Consider the following 20,613-nt stretch of genomic DNA (forward strand, 5'->3'; position numbering starts at 1 on the left):
TCACCCAATGAGATTTCTCGTCACTTTCGCTGCGCTGAAGAAAACATCAAAATGGCTGCTTCCTTGAAAGATATCGTGGTAATGTACCAAAGTTTGAAGCGCGAATGGGACAAAAAGCCACCAAACCTGGACCGATGTGGAGAAATACTAACAAAGCTGAAGGTTTGTTGTTCAGAAAATATTTTTTTCCCTCGTCTATCGCTAAACTTTTCTGTTTTCTTGCAACCGGCATGGGTATCCAAGAAAGAAATGATTCAAAACTGCTTTGTCAGTCGAAGAGCGTTTTGTTTTCAGTCTTGCTTGGTCACTTTTAGACAAGAGAAACAGACAGTTATCATCACTAGTCGTTTTCTTCAACTTGACTCTCAAAACGAGTGGCATAATGGGTATTATTCTTAGTTCCATCGCTGCCATGCCAAGTTCCTTTAGTAGTAATTTAGTGGTCAGCGTTTACACAGGAAAGTGAGGGGCTGAATCAGTTAATGACATTGACAATGCATTGAATGCATTCATTTAATAACTGTTACATGAAACCATGCAGAATTTTTTAGCTGAAGGGAGCAGTGGGGCCATATTGCATCTGAAAGTATTAAGAAAGGGTTTGAGAAACCTTAAACTAAGTTAAAGTACTGAAACTCAGTTAAAGTGAAACGAAAATGAAATTAATTTCGCACTGACGCACTCGGAGTGTATACAAGATTCTGCCCCTGTTGAGATGCGCACACAAAATATTGGCGGTCTAGAAGTGTCGTCTGCGCAATAATCGCGGCGGCTTTCTTGACCGCCAAGGACGACCACGCACGTTGTGAGACGTCATTCGTTAGAGCTCAATTGTATATTTCATTCTCGGAGTGTACATAAAAGGTCAGAAAAACACATCAACACTCGGAGTGTCATTCGATGCCATTTTGCGAAGGAACGCAGTGCACTTTTGATTCATAGTATCAAAGTACGCTTGAGACAAACACACGAAAAACAACACACACAAAAACTGATGCTGCACAGCAGTTTATTGTCGTAGTATAGTTTGAGTGTGTATCGACCCAGAAGTGGTTGTATTTATACTATGAATATGTCCATTGTTTGCCAACCCTCGACACTCCGCAAAAGAGATAGCGGAAGTCAATGTCAGATCGATTTTTCATTGGCTAATTCCTAACGACTTGTAACTTGTAAGGGGGCATTTCATTAGCTAAAGATTTGTAACAGAGCTTTTTATTGTTGGAGTGTATACAGACCCATCGGTCGTGTATACACTCGGAGTGCGTATAGCTTTTGCCAATTAATTAATTAAAAATTTAAAACTGTTTTTATTCATGTTTTTAGATTGCCTTGACTGGGGTGACATTTCTACCTACACATGAAAGTAACCCCTCCAAACAAGAGCTTCTGATAGCACGTGAGTACTAATTTTAAGTTTCTGTCTTACAGTTGCGATTTGCAAGTTTAATATTATGAAAGATACGTACCTTCTTTCTTCAATTCCTGTTGACTTTTGCTCATACTCATAATAACTCATTTGCCTATAGGGATGGTTGTTCTTATCTAACTCCATAATGTCTCAGCTTGCCTTGACAGATCTATGTTGATTTATAATATGTCTATATGGGAAGGTAGCTTTTACGTAAACTTAAAGCTCAAAGGCCAAGCTAGAAATAAAACGGGTAAAAAGATGAATCCAGTAAGCAAGTGTTGAATGGTAAATATTAATGCCATTCCTCCATTTGTATTCACCAGTAATGTAGAAAAAAAGAAACAATCACTTTATAAGTATAAGTCCATGTTCATGTATTTGTTTATTTTGTGACTTGAAGGTGACATCTTGGAGATAGGAGCCCAGTGGGCCATCGCCAAGAAGGACATCCCTGCTTTCGAACGCTACATGGCTCAGCTCAAGTGCTACTACATGGACTACAAGTAAATTATTCTTATATATTCTTTAAACTTACTAATAACAAGAGCATTCTGGATATTTTATTTTATTTTAAAATGTTTTTCCCTCTGTTCACACTTCATGTCTTTGTAATTGTAAAACTCGACTTTTGGTGTGAACGGTAATTTGAGTAAACAATCTCACATGATGTTTGACAGGGATGACCTGCCAGAATCCACCTTCAAGTATCAGCTCCTGGGACTGAACCTTCTCTGTCTTCTCTCACAGAACCGTCTGGCCGAGTTCCACACTGTGAGTTGTGACTTGTATTGCAGTGATCTGAGTCGCTGTGTCGGGTTGTGTTGACCACCTTTACTCCATCTGTCTTTCTCTTTTCTTCTCTTTTCCTTGTGTTCTTTCTGTCTGTTTGTTGGTGTTGTTGCTGTGAGGCAGGGTGTTTGTATTACTGTCATTTCCATTTGTCTGATGGCATGTTCAATTTTTTTAATGGTTTACTACTTCACCTGTGCCGAACTTGCGAGTTCATACGATCAGCAGGCCTAAGGGGACACAACTTGCGAGTTCATACGATCAGCAGGCCTAAGATTATGAGGGACACAACCGTTGAATGCTGAAGAAGAAGAAGAACGGTTTACTAATTAAAGTTTAGTTATTCTTCCGATTGTTGACAGATTGACCATGATTTAGAAATACTCTATGTCTATGAATGACTGACTTTGTGCAGGAGCTGGAGCTGCTGCCAGTGAAAGAACTGCAGACCAACATCTACATCAAACACCCCGTGTCTATGGAACAGTATCTCATGGAAGGCAGCTACAACAAGGTCAGTGCCTGTGTGTGGCAGACAGTGTGTGTGGTGTGTGTGTGTGAGACAGACAGTGTGTGTGGGGTTCGGGCTGCAGGTTAAGAGCTATATCAACACTCTGTATCGTAAAGCTTTATCAACAATTTGTATCGTAAAGCTTTATCAACAATCTGTATCGTAAAGCTTTATTAACAATCTGTATCGTAAAGCTTTTATCAACAATCTGTATCAGAAAGCTGTATCAATAATCTGTATCGTAAAGCTTTATCAACAATCTGTATCGTAAAGCTGTATTGACAATCTGTATCGTAAAGCTTTATAAACAATCTGTATCGTAAAGCTTTATCAACAATCTGTATCGTAAAGCTGTATCAACAATCTGTATCGTGAAGCTTTATCGACAATCTGTATCGTAAAGATTTATCAAGAATCCGTATCGTAAAGCTTTATCAACAATCTGTATCGTAAAGCTTTATCGACAATCTGTATCGTAAAGCTGTATCAACAATCTGTATCGTAAAGCTTTATCAACAATCTGTATCGTAAAGCTTTATCAACAATTCAGTTGCTACAGTGAAGCTTCCTGATTTGAAAGGCAGGTCATGCAGGGCAGCTACAGTAGAACGCTCGTCGACAGAGATTAGCATGTGTCATTGACAATAAGTAAAGACAATTGTTGAATATAAATGCAGATACAGGCACACAGATCAACATGTTTTCATGTTTTCCCAAACACTCTCCCCCGAAATGGTTCTAGTGTGCAGTCACTAAGCGTGCCCAACTTATCATCTCAAAATACTTTGTTGAAGGTGCTTTGCTGGTGATAAATATTAGTCCTTATTTTGCTGAGTTCTGTTTGTAATATTGACTATTTCAATTGCAGGTGTTCTTGGCCAGAGGAAATGTCCCAGCTGACAACTACAACTTTTTCATTGACATTCTTCTGAATACAATCAGGTAACTTCTACAAGGCTTTACATTCTTTCAAACAAAGGGAAGTAAGCGCTCTAAATGCATACGACATGTGTAATGGAGTAAGTGAGAGTTATTCATGTTTGCATTTGGAGCGCTTACTTCCCTTTGTTCATCAAATCTCTAAACGGCGCTCTGCCTCATTGGTTTTAGAGTTTTACATTCTTTTTCTGAATTGTTTGTTTGAACACTGCACATCATCTTTGTGTCCTCATGAAGAATGCATGAATTTTAAGGAAAAAACAAGATTTATTCATAAGTTTTTAATTTGATGGTCAGCAGCTTGCTGAAGAACAAAAAAGTTGCCCGCATGTACTTCCTATTCCACTTGTCTAAAACAGGCATGGGAATTGTCCGCCGAAAGGCAAATTTCCGCCGTATTTTTTTATGTTCCGCCGAAAAAGCAGAAGTGTCCGCCGAAAAAATAAAAGGGGGAGGCAAAAATGGTTCTATAAACTGAATTTAATGGCAAACTTGGAGGTCATATGACACCAAATTGCACCATTTGGGTTCTTTGGAGAAAAAAAAATTCTGGGGGTGACATGCCCCCAAACACCTCCAGCAGGGCTTTGCGCTGTCCACTTTGCTATTACTTACAAATGTTCAGCCTTTTTTACTTTTTTCAATTCCCATGCCTGCTAAAAGCCATGGTGTGTTTGCAGAGATGAAATAGCAGGCTGCATCGACAAGGCCTACACTAAGATCGCCCTGGGTGAAGCAGCCAGGATGCTCTTCTTTGACTCACAGAAACCCATGCAAGACTACGCACAGAAGGTAAAGTTGACACCATACTCAAAACGCACTGCCCTTGTTTTCTTTGCTATTAGACATAAAATTGACCATGTCAAGCATATAAGCATTTGGTTTTCTTGTTAAATTATTGAGAAGTAAAAGTTGTGCACTGTGGACACAAAGTGTGGGTGTGTACTGACTTGGAGTGTAGTACAATACTCTACACAACTCGGAACTAAATGGTTCTGTGTGTCCTGACAGCAAGAAGGCAAGAGGGTCAGGCGCAACTTGGTCTGTGAAGATTTGGGCCAAGTGCTGAAACTGACTCCACACCTTAGTTTGTAATTAAACACTTACAGCTCTTTTCTCTTTCTCTACCTTGGCCTGTCAGCGTTATCTACACTTGAATTTTTTAAGGTATTCCTCTCATTTGCATTCGTTTGTATATAGGTGGCGTTGAATGCATTACATTTTGTGCATGGTTCATACTTTCCACATGATTACTTGTGTTCAAAAGCCTTGTCCTTCTTCAATCTTCCTTAACACTAGTTCTGTGAAAGAAACCCGGCGTATGTTGTATCAGCAAGTTGAATGTTGACAATGTGTCGTGTTTGTTCCACACAGCGCGGCTGGAATGTGGGCAAGGACAGCTTCCTGCACTTCAAGGTGGAAGCCAAACACTCGCCCGATGACGCCATCCCCGCCAAGGTCCTGGCCCAGCAGACAATAGAATACGCCCGGGAGCTAGAGATGATTGTCTAAGGAATGAGTGTGGGCAATTGGTGGCAGTTTACAGGGCGTTGAGTGAGGTTGCCTGCAGTGTGTTGTGTAGTTGTGCGTGAATGACTGGCTGTGAGAGAGGTGACTGGAACCTTGTGGAGGCAAAATGTTTGAAGATGTGAATGGCAAGCATTAGTGTTGTTCTGAAAGCCGGGTGTCAGGGCCCTTGCCTCTACCCCTACTGTGGAATCAGTGTTTCTGTGTACGCCCTTACCTGTTTAATTAAAGTCTTTTGTGAAGTACATCTGGGATTACACTAATTTACAGACTAGCTACACAGAGAAGGGATCATGGTTTGTGTACACTGAAATACAGTCATGGTGTGCTCACAAGTCATAGTGTTGAGAGATATGTTGAGATGATGAAGATCAGTAGGTTTGTGGTGGCAGTGTAACAAGCTTTTAGCGATCTCACGCACACAGGAAGTTTTCCCTTTTTTTCTCTCCCAAAACGATTTGCAGTGTTTGCTGTTTAAGATGTTTGCAAGAATGATGAGATGGGAGAGGAAGGGTGTGTGAAAGTGGCAGTTGTGAGTGTTATGATGTGGGGTGGTGTTGATCCAACCTGTCACCGTTCTTACTGTTACTGGCATTCAATTATAAACATATGGAATTTTGACCTTCATTCAGTGTTAGTTATTTAAAAAAACACGTATTTCATGTCAGAACTAATTTCCCAATTTCATAAGTCCTGAAAATGTCAGTTAACAAACTGTTTTGTTTATCTTTAGTTGAAATGAAAAAAACTCCCACCCACTTTCATCAGATATATTCACTCCTTTACTAGTGGTTTTCTTGATGACATATTTTGCTTTACTGAAATAAAGAAGATTACATGTTGCAGATCAGTGTAAATGCTTCTGGTATTGCTGCGTGCGTGTGTGTGTGTTCAGTTCACCACATGTATGTGTGCAAGTCACTGTAACCAACACCAATCTCACATTTTGCACAGCCAAGTTTAATTTCATGCAAAGGCGTGTCACCAGTAGCACAAAACACGTCAATAGATATTTTGCCATTACAATTGATCAAGTACATAATATTATTTTGTTATCATAACACAGTCAAGATATTCACTTCAACAAACACTATGAAGCATGCTGCTCTTCTTCTTCCAAGAATCATTGCCATTTTGTCGTACAAGCAGCGTTTATTCAGTGTTACTGTGTGTATGTTAATAAATATCTTGTTCTGTTCAGTCAAGCTGTATCATTTCTCAGTCATGTGGAAAAAAATGTTAATACCAATCGTGACCTGCATTGGGGTAAGCCGCATGAAAACCATCATCAAGACTGATACATGTACACCTTTTAGTCCATTTGTCAGCTTGATTTGTAAACTGATTCCGATCCGCTGTGATTAGTAAAAACCACGGCCCTCAAGTAAAACTACCAATTTCATTATTTCCATGGCACACCTTTTCTTATTCCATGCGCTGGATTAATTCGGGACTATGCCGGTAACAAAGAGTTGCTGCCATTGTGTTAATATAGCCTGTTAAGGCTGGAAAGTCGAAAACTACACACACACGCACACTTTCTCTTTTCCTCTCCGTCTCTCTCACACGCACACACACTGTCTTGCAATGAATTCCATCCAAAACACATGAAACGTCATTTACATATGGGTAATGGCAACGGTCACTTACAATTTAAGAGATGTGGTATCGGCAATGAAACCATTCTCTGTTTATGCTGTTCCGCATGCGCCCCACTACATGTACTGTGATTGTGACTTAGTCTGTCGTTGTCTTTCAACCATGCACCCCACAGCAGAGTGATGTTAGGAGGTGTGTGTGTGTGAGTGAGTCTGCACTTGTGCGCACTGTTCAGTGTGATTGTTGTTGTTGGTTAGCTGACATAAAAATGTCAATTGTTCCTGACCGATTTTGCTACCGATTATACACCCCAGCGCTTTTTGCCAACAAACATCAAATTTTTAAGATTTGCAAGAAAACCAATACATCCCTGAGCACACAGACATTGTGTAGCAATCACAGACAGAAGCGACCCGACCTTGCAAAAACCAACAGTCGGCTCACCATGTCGAACCGGCTGCATAGTAAACATTTGGCATGACAGACAAAATAGACAGTCCCCGGACTATGTGACCTTGGCCACTATGTGACCTTGGCCACAGTCAAAAGGTCTTACTTTTATTTGTCTTCTCGGTAAAGCAGCCCTTAAACTGACACGCCATCGTGTGCAATATGCAGTTACAGTCAGTAAAGTAACTTTGCATGTTGGACTGAGTTTGTCACATTCAATGTAGCGAAATAACATGTGTTGCAGCACGTCGCATTAAAACATGACGAGTTTTAAAATATGCAACAACTGGTCACAGTCAGCAAAGTAACCTGACACGCGTCAAAGCTGCTCTCAGCTGAACACGCGTAAAATGTGTGACAATTGCTTCCAGTAAGTGAAGCAACCAACATGTGTCCAGCCGTTAATTTGTCTGTCAAACCTAACGCATGTCTCAGCCCAGTCAAACAAGCACCATCACTCTAAAAAGCATCAATGAAGTCGATGGGTTCCCCTGCAGAGTCCAGCTCCTCATCTTCTCCGGGAGGGGTGAGGGAGGGGGAGGGGGCACTAGGTCTATCAGGAAGTTCGTCACGCGCTATGGGCGGAAGTTGGTTCAGCGACCGCCCTAAACTTCTCCCTGCATGCGCCCTGCCACCCGCATGGCCATGATTGTCCAATGGGCGAAAAGCTTGCCGGTGGTTGGAAGCAGGGGGTCCGTAGCTGGCGCTGGGTTTGGGACACCGGTCAAACCTGTGTCCCTCCCGGCCTCCGTAGCGAGGGTCGTGGCCCAGAGAGGTGTGGCGCAGCGGGTCTCTGTGAGCAGCGTCTATGGCCGCCACCTCACTGTCCACCAGCACGTCCTCGTCGGCCAGACCCTCATCCTCATCTTCATCGTCATCATCATCTTCATCGCCGTCATCCGCGCGACTGTCATGACGACCCAAGTGGCCGGAGGAGAGACCAGGGTCATCCATGGAACAGCTCATCTGAAACAAGAAGCGGATTGTAATGCACTCGGAGAAGCAAGCGTTATGTTTGTGCCACTCGTAAATGGATGATTCATGCACGATATGACAATATCCTCAAACAGCCTCGAATCAACATTGTAATGCACAGGCACACACAAACAAGTCGCGTAAGACGAAATTACTACATTTAGTCAAGCTGTGGAACTCACAGAATGAAACTGAACGTAGTCCGCCGCTAGTGCAAAAGGCAGTGAAAGTGACGAGCCTGTTTGGCGCTGTAGCGGTTGCGCTGTGCTTCATAGCACGCTTTACTGTACCTCTCTTCGTTTTAACTTTCTGAGCGTGTTTTTAATCCAAACATATCATATCTATATGTTTTTGGAATCAGGAACCGACAAGGAATAAGATGAAATAGTTTTTAAAACGATTTCGGAAATTTAATTTTAATCATAATTTTTATATTTTTAATTTTCAGAGCTTGTTTTTAATCCAAATATAACATATTTATATGTTTTTGGAATCAGAAAAAGATGAAGAATAAGATGAACGTAAATTTGGATGATTTTATAAAAATTATTTTTTACAATTTTCAGATTTTTAATGACCAAAGTCATTAATTAATTTTTAAGCCACCATGCTGAAATGCATTACCGAAGTCCGGCCTTCGTCGAAGATTGCTTGGCCTAAATGTCAATCAATTTGATTGAAAAATGAGGGTGTGACAGTGCCGCCTCAACTTTTACAAAAAGCCGGATATGACGTCATTAAAGACATTTATCAAAAAAAAGAAAAAAACATCCGGGGATATCATTCCCAGGAACTCTCATGTCAAATTTCATAAAGATCGGTCCAGTAGTTTAGTCTGAATCGCTCTACACACACACACAGACAGACACACACACACACACACACACACACACACACACACACACACACACACACATACACCACGACCCTCATCTCGATTCCCCCTCTATGTTAAAACATTTAGTCAAAACTTGACTAAATGTAAAAAACACGATTTAACTGAATTAAATATCTGATAAAACTCCAGGTTCGGAGAATCTCCGGTCTTGTAGACTGCACTGCATAAGGTCCTCTTATTGTGGAACACTTCTATGGCAAAAGTACAAAGTTCCCTATATATCCGAATAATTACTATGCGCAAATTGGCAATAAGCACATTCTTGGATGCACAGTCAACCATGAAACGTTTGTTCACTGTACATAAAACGTCAGTGAAACCGATTGAATTCACACAAGGTGCATAATACTTCTGTCAGCCTTCATGAAGACTCTTCCCTTTGTCACAGAATTCCTAGCTCTTGAAGACACGTTAAACATCATTAGCACAGCTCTGACTCACCTGCCCAATTCCAGGTAACACTGCTTTCTTCTGCAGTCTCAGGAAGGTGGTCTCTCTCTCCAGCTGGTAGCCTCGCACAAACTGAATGATCTCTTCAGTGTTGGCGTCGCTTTGTCGTTGTCGCTGACGAGTATGGGTGTCGTAGTGGTCGTAGGCTGGGGATCGAGGCCTGGCCCTGCGGCCCGTGGTTGGCCCGCAGTTGAAGTCTGGGTGTTTGGATCTGTCCATGCTTCTCATTGACAGCAACACGCGTCCCAGACGGACGTCACGTGCCTGTTTTTGACGCTCTGACAGGTGCAAGACAGAGAGAAACAACCATTATAGATCGACATCACTGAAGAGCTTTGAAAGAACCATCATCATATAGTTACAAGAAAAGTTGTAACATATATATATGCTGCTTCAGGAAACAAGTCGATTCATTCGGATTGCGGGGCAGCTGGGAAATACAACTACATACATACACATTTTATATATAATGCATTTCCTTCTTAATCTCACTCAGAATACCGACATAACAATATTTAAAGGTGGAATTGATTCAAAAGTCTTCTCGCCTCCCCCACTTCGCCCCTCTCTTTCCCTCTCTCTTTTCTCTCTCTCTCCCTCTCTCTTAATCACTCTCTCTCTCTCTTTCTATCCTCTCTGTGTGAGATACACATCCACTTGGACGCACACATACACACAGAACCTTACTGTTTTGCATTCTTGGTGCTCAGTCAATACCGCTGTAGACTTGTTCATACGATTTACATAACAATACGCATACCTCAATATCACCACAACTTCAAGGACATACTTTACAATGCACACACGTTTCCCCTGGCGATCTAGTCAGCGCACCCAAATATGCAGAAAAAACAAGACCCACGTAATCAATGAATCTCTGTCTGTCTGTCTGTCTGTCTGTCTGTCTGTCTGTCTGTCTGTCTGTCTGTCTCTCTCTCTCTCTCTCTCTCTCTCTCTCCCCCCCCCCCTCTCTCTCTCCTATATCTCTCCGCCTGGAGGTGAAAAAGAAGAAGGCAGGAATCCTGGTGCCAAAACTCTCAAATGACAATGACTATCCGCGATTTAAGTACCTACATAAAAATAAAGCTCCGTTCAACGAGTGTCTCTACGTAAAGCGAGCAGTAACACAGCCCAGTGTATGGGTGTTCGATGACTCCCCACTTCACGGCGAACTGGCACTGACTGAAGTTTACAACAAAGCAGACGCTTTCACTCAAGCTGTTATTGAACCGATAAAACACCTTTTGACACCACCCAGTAAAAACACGAAGAGCGTCTCACCATTCAAGTGAAATCATGCGGAGCAAGTGACTTTAATACTATTAATAATGTACATATCATGTTAAGTAAGTCGCCGCCCTGTCTGTGAAAGGGCAATTCTCCCTCTTGCTCTTCATTGCCTGTCAAACAAACTAGTGAATAGTTGTAGGAACATGTCATGACATAACTGTACCAATGAAGCAAAGTCATGTTTGTCAACTGATGACAGGAGCCCTAACAAAAGAACCCCTTCAGATTTCAAGCCACGACTGAACTGGAACTCACTGACAACAATCTTCTTTTGGTGCTTTATTTTCCCCATCACAACAACTGTATTTACGCAAACGATCTCAGAGGGAAAAATTGTGTCCTTCCAAGATAATCTTGTTCCAAGACAACAGAAAATAGGCGACGGGCCGGTGAATACAAATCCCGAGGGATTGTCAATAACTCTTCTGTCTATGCTACTTTCAAAGGTTCAAGGGCTTTTCTTGTGTTTTTAAATTAAATTATTTTGTTGTTTTTGCTTTTAGCAGGTTACATACCGCTTTAAATAAGCTTGGCATAATGGAATAATAAACGGCCCAGTAAGCACAGGGCCCGATAGCTCGCTGAGTGTTCCGACATTGGATTGAAATGAACGTGATTTGTTACCCGCTCTAAATCAGTGAGGGTTTCAAGTCTTTCTTCCGAGATTCCCTGGTCTTGACACATTATTGTTTCTCAGTTACTTTGTTAACCCTGAGAGAAGAAGCTTGAGAGCTGGCTTTCGCCCCTTGGCCTGACAGAACAGCGATTATATTGCCTACAATATACGATGTTCACAGCCGTCAGTCTTTGTAAGTCTGCATTTATCGTAGTCTTCTTTCTAGTGACAAAGAAAAGATGAGATGTATGGCTGAGAAAGAGCCTGTCTGTCAGTGTCAAGCGACTCGTGAGTCAGTCTCACAAGCCCGGCCTCTTTTCACCATCTGCTGCCAGCACAGATTTATCACGGCAATAAACCGTCTACCGCAGTCTTTTGCAGCGATTAAATCCTAGAGCCAATGTCAAAGGGAACAAAACTTGGTTACCGAGAAGAAGGAAGAAGAGCCGGACAAGGAACGACATGGAAAAGAACAAGAAAGCACCTGTCAGACAGACAGGCAGAGAGAGGGACAGAGAGCTACTGAGGGGTATAGACAGCCAGGCAGAGAGAGTAGGAATACGAATGGCTTATTTGCTCCATACTATAGGCAGCTGAGCGGGGGGGGGGGGGGGGGGGGCGTAGGGAATCGAAGTACTGTGAACGTTTACACTTTCCAAATTCAAGAAACCTCAAAGCAGAGGCACCAACCGAATCGAATCTATAAGTTGTGAGATTTAACATTAGCCCATCCTCCATACAACATGCATTTGAAATAAACCAACCGTTCCAAAATGTATTAACACTGGGCTGAAGGGATTTGCAGTAAACATCAAAGCAAATCAAGCCAAAATGTATTAACACTGGGCTGAGGGGATTTGCAGTAAACATCAAAGCAAATCAAGCCAAAATGTATTAACACTGGGCTGAAGGGATTTGCAGTAAACATCAAAGCAAATCAAGCCAAAATGTAATCCCATAGTCCCGACAGGGGCCACAATTGCGTTGTCAAAATGTCTATGCATTCAATTGAAAACTGAGGTCGACAAAGTGCCGCCTCATTATTGTAAAGCCGGATAAAACGTCATCAAAAGCGTTAATAAAACAAATTGTAAAAAAAAAAAAACCTTTTGTGTGGGGATATTATCTGGAATAATTCATATGTAGTTTCTAACGTATCTGTCAAGTATCTTTCCGGTAATTGCTCTTAACACACACACACACACACACACACACACACACACACACACGGGCACCATAACATCTTGATTTGCAGTCTGCGGCAATACATGTAAAAGCGGAAGCCTTCTCCGGGTAAATAACAATTGTGATTATGACATTGGAAAGGCACAACTCACCCATTATGCAAACGTGTTTGCAGTAGCAGCGTTGTATTTAGTATGGGAATGAAGTTTCTATCGACAGTTCGGACAGTCTGAGTTCTGTCAATTCACTGGAATGTGAGTCTCTATCACAAATTCTAGCTCATCCTCTCTTGTATGACAGAACACAAAAACCAGACCCAGAGGTGTTTGACGAAAAAGTAAATATAAAATAAATCAATAACTTGTCAGAACGTTCAGCATCGTTACTATTTCCACGAACCTGAACACACAACCTACTCTATTGTTGAGAACACCACCTGACGTATGTCAATCACGAGTAAATATTAGCCACAGTTGTATACCATTCATTAACACAAGAGCCTTCCAAGAAGACATTCAGAGCTGCATACAAAACATTGGGAACAACGTCCTCCTAAAACATCAGTGTGCATCTTTTTGGAACCATTTTGGACAAAGTATTTCTGGAGGCAAAAGCATACAAAGCCAATGTTTGTCCAAAACAAATTTGAACGAATATTTTTGTGGCAAATATACCAACACGGTCTTGCTTTTTGATTGATTGTCACTGCCTTCTTATTTAAACACGTTCGACAAGAAGACTGGAGGCTCAGACACAGAACAGCCCTAAGGTATCCGTCTTGAAAACAAATCCTCATTTACCAACACACACAGAACAGCCCTAAGGTATCCGTCTTGAAAACAAATCCTCATTTACCAATACACAAAGGTCTGTTTGTGTCTGGGCTACACTTACAAGCTACTTATATATCAAGACAAGAATACAACATTCTGAGGTAAGAGCGGCAACTGCGTTTCACAAACATTACTGACTCGGACGCACTGCATCCGTTCACAGCTCTGATCAGTAAAGAGAGTCACGCACAAAAAACCAAACTAACAGTCAAAATTAGATTCGTACTTCCGGACATCCACAGCGTACTGCAGGGTGATAACGAAGATGACGTCCCTCGGCTCAGTATGCCAGACGCAGCTAGATGCCTATAAGCGGATAAGCGTCATCGTAGTTATGACATCACCACTGACGTCAGTGGGCAAGGGTCCTCATGACCAATCAGGTGGCTGCGGATTAATTCGGGTTGATGCCACAAGTGTCCTTGTTCCTGGTTCTCGGGCAGAAACTCAGCCTGGTTTGGCGAATCTCCATTGATTTCCCTGATGTCCAGAGGTTTTACGGCAGGGATTTACGTCACTTATCGATATCACGTGACAAAGACGCTATATCGAGCTTCAGCGCAAAATATGCATCTTTGAATCGGTAAAAACAGCAGGTTTTTATTTAATGTATGGGTTATTTTTGCCAAATGTAATGCGTAATTTACCACCCTTGTTTGTTAAATTTTTTGTTTGCTTAGTTGATTGGGGGGGGGGGGGGGGGGGGGAAGGGGTGGGTGCTGAGATGTTACACTGATACAAGAGGATACCAACCATTCTGAAAGCTGTGAATAAAATGTGACAGCCGATGTTAACATTAACCGAAAACTCTCGGTATTCTATTGGGTTTTGTGTAAAAATGCCGGAACAAAATCATGGACGGGTCATTTCCCAGTTTCGATTGCTTGAGTTGTTTGTATCAAAATAACGCGATTGGTTTGTCTTTGCAACCTAGTTTGACCGGTGCTGTGACCAAAAGACCGGAAATTAATCGATGTATGGCTCTTGCCTTTTGTTTGATAACGCTTTACAACAAAACAACAAAACTGGCACGATCACTGAATATCCTCTATAATTAACATAAATCTGTAGAAGAAATGAGCCACGTCGTCCCGTCAATGACCTGACTCTCTGTACTTACTGATACAACATCAACAACCGAATAGGTGGAAGGGACTGTGATTTGCTTGCATATTTCTGAACCGAATTACTCACTTTCCCCGTTTGTAGATTTTTAACATTTGAATGTAATACCAATATAATGGGAGGGATAGGGATGGGGTTGAGGTTCCATTGTCCAATGTAATAATATTGCAATCCAGCAACGCTCTTACTCAGTAAACGTCAAAGCAGCAGTGAGCTACTGCCGCGTGCAGCCTTCTGACACGTTGTCCCAAAACAAGGCCTCAACAAAGCGATTTAAAATAACAATATCTTTGCTCTTCAGTGTTGTTCAATGTGGGTTCCTCCTTTCAAACAGAGAAAGATTATTACTTTATATTCCTCCATGAACTCCATCAGGTAGCTTCATATTTGCAGTGGCGTTTACGATGCAACAAGACCAGAAAGCAATCAGCGCCGCGACTGACTTGAGCGTCTATATATCAAAGATATTCCACTGCTACGCAAAGATAGCAATCAAGACAAGGCAAATAATTTATTCAAGAAACCCCAAGGGGGTACATGAAAAAACAAAACAAAAATACAAGAACAAGAAAGAAATGCATATTCTTAAACTCATCCGATGAATTTTTTTTGGAAAAACAGGATTTCATAACGTGTGAGCGTATAGCCCTACGTATGTTGTCAGTGAAGGGTCCCTGTGGCTATGGTGGTGACAGGGAAGCAAGGCTGGCTTGAAGCGCTGAGCCACCACGGCAACCAGAGCTAGGGGTCAAGTACAGCTTAGATCACACATAGCTGCAGGGAATGGGCTCCTCTTCACTGTGCACTGCCGTGTTTTGCATAAAGACACTCACCGATAAATGAACTCTGTACTATTTCTGTTCCTTTTTTATTTTTATTAATGATATTAAAGCTTAGATTTGAAAACCACAGCAAACTTGCTGACTGCACGCTTTGGTTTATTCGTTATGCATACAATAGCTGTGGAGAACCGCTATATAAATGTTCTATTATTATTCTATTATTATTGTTATTATTATTTCTTGTTGCAAGTGTAAATACTGCGAATATAGAATAGAGGAATGCTGTCTTTACCTGCAGGTTAGTATGTCATCAGTCATAAAGCAACATAACAATGCTGTCTTTACCTGCAGGTTAGTATGTCATCAGTCATAAAGCAACATAACAATGCTGTCTTTACCTGCAGGTTAGTATGTCATCAGTCATAAAGCAACATAACAATGCTGTCTTTACCTGCAGGTTAGTATGTCATCAGTCATAAAGCAACATAACAATGCTGTCTTTACCTGCAGGTTAGTATGTCATCAGTCATAAACTTGAAGCAACATAACAATGCTGTCTTTACCTGCAGGTTAGTATGTCATCAGTCATAAAGCAACATAACAATGCAAAGCCGGCATTGACCCAAAAGAAGAAAGAGATCTCATACGTGGTCATGCTTTCTACGATTTTCAATTGTTGGAATGATTTGATAAGGCCAACAACAACACAAATGTTGGTATAGGGTAACCCGACCTACCCTATTTTTTCCCGCCGACCCTAAAACTTTTTTTCATTTCTACAAAAGACCACCAACTTTTGGCACATTTTGCGAACCATACCGAGACAAAGGGAAGTAACCTCCTTTAAAATCGACTCAATTAAAAAACTTTTTTTTTTTTAAAAAGCCAATCTACCGACCCTATCTTTTTTGGTCACGTTACCCTAATCCAACATATATTTTTGTTTGGCCTAAGAAATAACCCCGATTTATGTTTTCCTAGCTGGAGGTTCTATCAGAATGGCATGTTCACGGCGTACTGTACGCGTACTTGCGGACATGCTCAGATGCTGAATGTACAAGTTTTCCTACGTTAGGACATTTACGGATGGCATTTCTCCTCTGAGTCATTACCAGCATATCTTTGAGATGAACCTTTATTCAAAACCAAATAATGTTTTCAGATTTTCAAGAAAAAGTATTTCAGCATGTTGAAAGTAGTTACCAGTATGTAAACCAAGCAGGAAGAAGTCATCGCGGCGACGTCGGTGACGGGGGTTGAGTGTCGGGGGAGGAAGGTGATGGGTGAAATGAAGCGTCCTCTACCGTGACCAAGTACACCAGACCTTCCTCTCTCGCTCTCCCTTTTACGTTGTGTCACAAACACATCTGCGAAACGTTGTGTAATTGAGTTAAGACCTACCACAGAGTCACCCACACTGTGCTCTGCGTGCCAGAAGGCGTTATAAGACCAAGGAATACAGATGATCGCTATCTTCCTCTGGCACAAAGCGCTCAAGTGTCCCCGAGTGACTGAGCAGCAGATTTTGGCGGGATCAAATTGCGGTAGTATTGTGGCGAGTGACTTTCAAGTCTTTGTGCTGACTTTTCAATCAGTCACGCCCTATCTGCACAGCGACACTCGGCCTGCCTTACGTGTGCTAGGCGCCAGATAACACACACCTCGCTCTCTTCTCTCCACTCATGACAACAAAACACAGGCGGTTCACACTATTTTCCAATAAATATAAACCTACACCATTCTTTCCAGTTCAAAACAACAAAAACCAAAAACAAACGTACACAAAAAACCACCCCACTGGCATCCAAGTTGATCAAACTACAACAAAGTCCACATCACCGCCAACAAACTGAGCAAGGTATCCGCACGGACATGCCGACTATAGCAGAGTAAGAAGGACCCAACAGGTAAACTACGCCACACAAATGACCTCCTTCAAGTGCCTGCACCACGAACCCCGACAACAACCTTCACTTTGTAACGAAGCAATGCGAAAGGTAGCACCACGGATCAAAGTCGAGAGATCAATAATCAATCAATCAATCCATCAATCAATCGTATCGTCAGATCGTTAGATATTGGCCACGCTGGATATTGCTTAAAACCGGGGAACAGAGCAGTCGGGGCTTGTTAGGGTGGGTGGGAAATAGAGGGGTGGGGGCACCAAGATGCACTGGTTTGAATCACAATAATGAGTAGGGCCTACACTACAACTACTGTTCCGTGCATACAATTCATTGGTTTACATACATGAAGGCTTTTCTGAAGCTTTTGACATTACCCATCACATGTAACCTGTTTCATGTAGAAGAAATCTACGGTGGAACACCCTCAAAATTGCAATAATATTATCGTTGGATTTTGTTTTACAAAGTAAAACTCCGAAACAGATGGGCGACAAATGTTTCCAATGTCAAATGAAACAAGTCGCGTAAGGCGAAAATACAATATTTAGTCAAGTAGCTGTCGAACTCACAGAATGAAACTGAACGCAATGCAACGCAGCAAGACCGTATACTCGTAGTCCACCGCTCACGGCATAGGCAGTGAAATTGACAAGAAGAGCGGGGTAGTAGTTGCGCTAAGAAGGATAGCACGCTTTTCTGTACCTCTCTTTGTTTTAACTTTCTGAGCGTGTTTTTAATCCAAACATATCATATCTATATGTTTTTGGAATCAGGAACCGACATGGAATAAGATGAAAGTGTTTTTAAATTGATTTGGACACTTTAATTTTGATAATAATGTTTATATATTTAATTTTCAGAGCTTGTTTTTAATCCGAATATAACATATTTATATGTTTTTGGAATCAGCAAATGATGGAGAATAAGATAAACGTAAATTTGGATCGTTTTATAAATTTTTATTTTTTTTTACAATTTTCAGATTTTTAATGACCAAAGTCATTAATTAATTTTTAAGCCACCAAGCTGAAATGCAATACCGAAGTCCGGGCTTCGTCGAAGATTACTTGACCAAAATTTCAATCAATTTGGTTGAAAAATGAGGGCGTGACAGTGCCGCCTCAACTTTCACGAAAAGCCGGATATGACGTCATCAAAGACATTTATCAAAAAAATGAAAAAAACGTTCGGGGATTTCATACCCAGGAACTCTCATGTCAAATTTCATAAAGATCGGTCCAGTAGTTTAGTCTGAATCGCTCTACACACACACACACACACACACACACACACGCACAGACAGACACACATACACCACGACCCTCGTTTCGATTCCCCCTCGATGTTAAAATATTTAGTCAAAACTTGACTAAATATAAAAACAAACATCGATACATGAGGTTATGAAGGCGAGGGAGCAGAATGTTTCTGACGAAGAATAATTATGAATTAATTGGTATGAGCGCGGAGGGATGGATTTGGGTGACAGAGTGAGATAAGGGACACATAACTGAATGCAATAGACGAAAACTCCAAATACTGGACAATATTTACACATGCAAAAGACCGCAGAAATATTGAAGCCATTAATCGCATTGTGCCAAGGTCACTCGAAGAGCTGATTGAAGTGTCCGAGAGCGGCCAATTAATATCAATCACTGATCTGTAAGCCGCAGTACAATATCGGCCTTAATCTGGGCTTGTGGTTAGTGATTGATGATGGCTGTTATACATGTTTCCCTTCAGAACACAGTCCCTCAATGGCTGCTGTCATGGTGATAAGTTGGGCCATGCAGCATGTCTGGCCCCAGCTTCCGATGGCAGTATAAACACTATATGACAGTGATGAAGAGGTATGGCTGTGTGTCACGTGCTGAGTCTTTATTGGTCAAGCCTGTACATGCTGCTACCTTCAAACAATCTACTTCCTTCAGCAAACGATCAAGCTTTGCAAGGCAAAATGAGAGAGAGAGAGAGAGAGAGAGAGAGAGAGAGACAGACAGACAGACAGACAGGCAGACAGACAGGCAGAGAGACAGACAGACAAAGACATAGAGGACGAGAGAGAGAGAGAGAGAGAGAGAGAGAGAGAGAGAGAGAGAGAGAGTGAGGGGGGGGGGGGGCGGGGAGAGGGATGGCTGTGCTCACTACTAATGGGAGCGATGATGTGCTGGTAATATCTAAACATCAAAGCAATATTTAAAGCATACTGACGCCTGGAGAGAAAAAAAAGAAAAGAAACGAAGGATGAAAAAGAACCGTACCAAACTGACCAATTCAATTTCACCCTCACTGAAGCTATTAACTCCTCAGTTGGAGAAAACACACACACACACACACACACACACACACACACACACACACACACACACACACACACACACACACACACTCACTCACTCACCCACACATATACACACTACTTATAGAAACAAAAGAAAAAGAGAAAAAAGAAACAAATGAAAAGACAAAGGGAAAAATTAACATCGACACTTGAATTTCACAAGTGATCGGTGCAGGTCAATTGTCGCAGTATACATTATACAAACAGTGCGTTCTATTTTCGCTACGGTGCTGTTTTGAGAGATGCGGGTTGCACGTCATTGGAGTGCAAAGTGAACAAGAAAATTGGTTGATTAAAATCAACAGGGCCCAAAGCTGTATTTTAAAAGGACACATGTTTTATTTGGTTACATGTGTTGCAGAGTGTTTGAAACGGCGGTGTTACTGAATGTAGGCGGGGATGTAGCCGGCTCAGTCGGTAGCGCGCTGGATTTGTATCCAGTTGGCCGCTGTCAGCGTGAGTTCGTCCCCACGTTCGGCGAGAGATTTATTTCTCAGAGTCAACCGGCTTTGTGTGCAGACTCTCCTCGGTGTCCGAACACCCCCGTGTGAACACGCAAGCACAAGACCAAGTGCGCACGAAAAAGATCTTGTAATCCATGTCAGAGTTCGGTGGGTTATAGAAACACGAAAATACCCAGCATGCTTCCTCCGAAAGCGGCGTATGGCTGCCTAAATGGCGGGGTAAAAACGGTCATACACGTAAAATTCCACTCGTGCAAAAACACGAGTGTACGTGGGAGTTTCAGCCCACAAACGCAGAAGAAGAAGAACTGAATGTAAAGTGGTACCTGCGGTAAAAGGATACCAAAGGAAAAGGGTGGCCGAGTGGTAAGTGCACTTGCCTCGGAAGCGAGAGGTTGCGAGTTCGACCCTGGGTCGGGGCGTAAGCAATTTTCTTCCCCCTTTCCTAACCTAGGTGGTGGGTTCAAGTGCTAGTCTTTCGGATGAGACGAAAATCCGAGGTCCAATCGTGTACA

General features: G+C 41.9%; 2 protein-coding genes across 4 annotated transcripts in view; one reads left to right on the top strand and one right to left on the bottom strand.

Moving 5' to 3' along the window:
• Positions 1-4: 4 nt before the first annotated feature.
• LOC138952671 (26S proteasome non-ATPase regulatory subunit 8-like) lies at positions 5-6,025 on the top strand. Its single transcript, XM_070324372.1, has 8 exons — positions 5-162; positions 1,327-1,399; positions 1,815-1,917; positions 2,092-2,185; positions 2,619-2,717; positions 3,583-3,656; positions 4,334-4,445; positions 5,028-6,025. The coding sequence occupies exons 1-8, from the start codon at positions 52-54 to the stop codon at positions 5,163-5,165; spliced, it is 804 nt and encodes a 267-aa protein (XP_070180473.1). The 5' UTR covers positions 5-51; the 3' UTR covers positions 5,166-6,025.
• Positions 6,026-6,119: 94 nt separating this feature from the next.
• The window catches only part of LOC138952670 (uncharacterized), a 28,164-nt gene continuing 13,670 nt past the window's right edge, over positions 6,120-20,613 (bottom strand). For all 3 annotated transcript variants that reach the window (XM_070324369.1, XM_070324371.1, XM_070324370.1), the window contains exons 2-3: positions 9,544-9,830; positions 6,120-8,195 (exon numbers count right to left, since the gene is read on the bottom strand). In XM_070324369.1, coding sequence (XP_070180470.1) covers positions 7,689-8,195; positions 9,544-9,830 — 794 coding nt within the window. In that variant the 3' untranslated portion in view covers positions 6,120-7,688. The remainder of the gene's footprint in view (positions 8,196-9,543; positions 9,831-20,613) is intronic.

The sequence above is a fragment of the Littorina saxatilis genome, linkage group LG17 (assembly GCF_037325665.1).
Source record: "Littorina saxatilis isolate snail1 linkage group LG17, US_GU_Lsax_2.0, whole genome shotgun sequence".
Lineage (NCBI taxonomy): Eukaryota > Metazoa > Mollusca > Gastropoda > Littorinimorpha > Littorinidae > Littorina > Littorina saxatilis.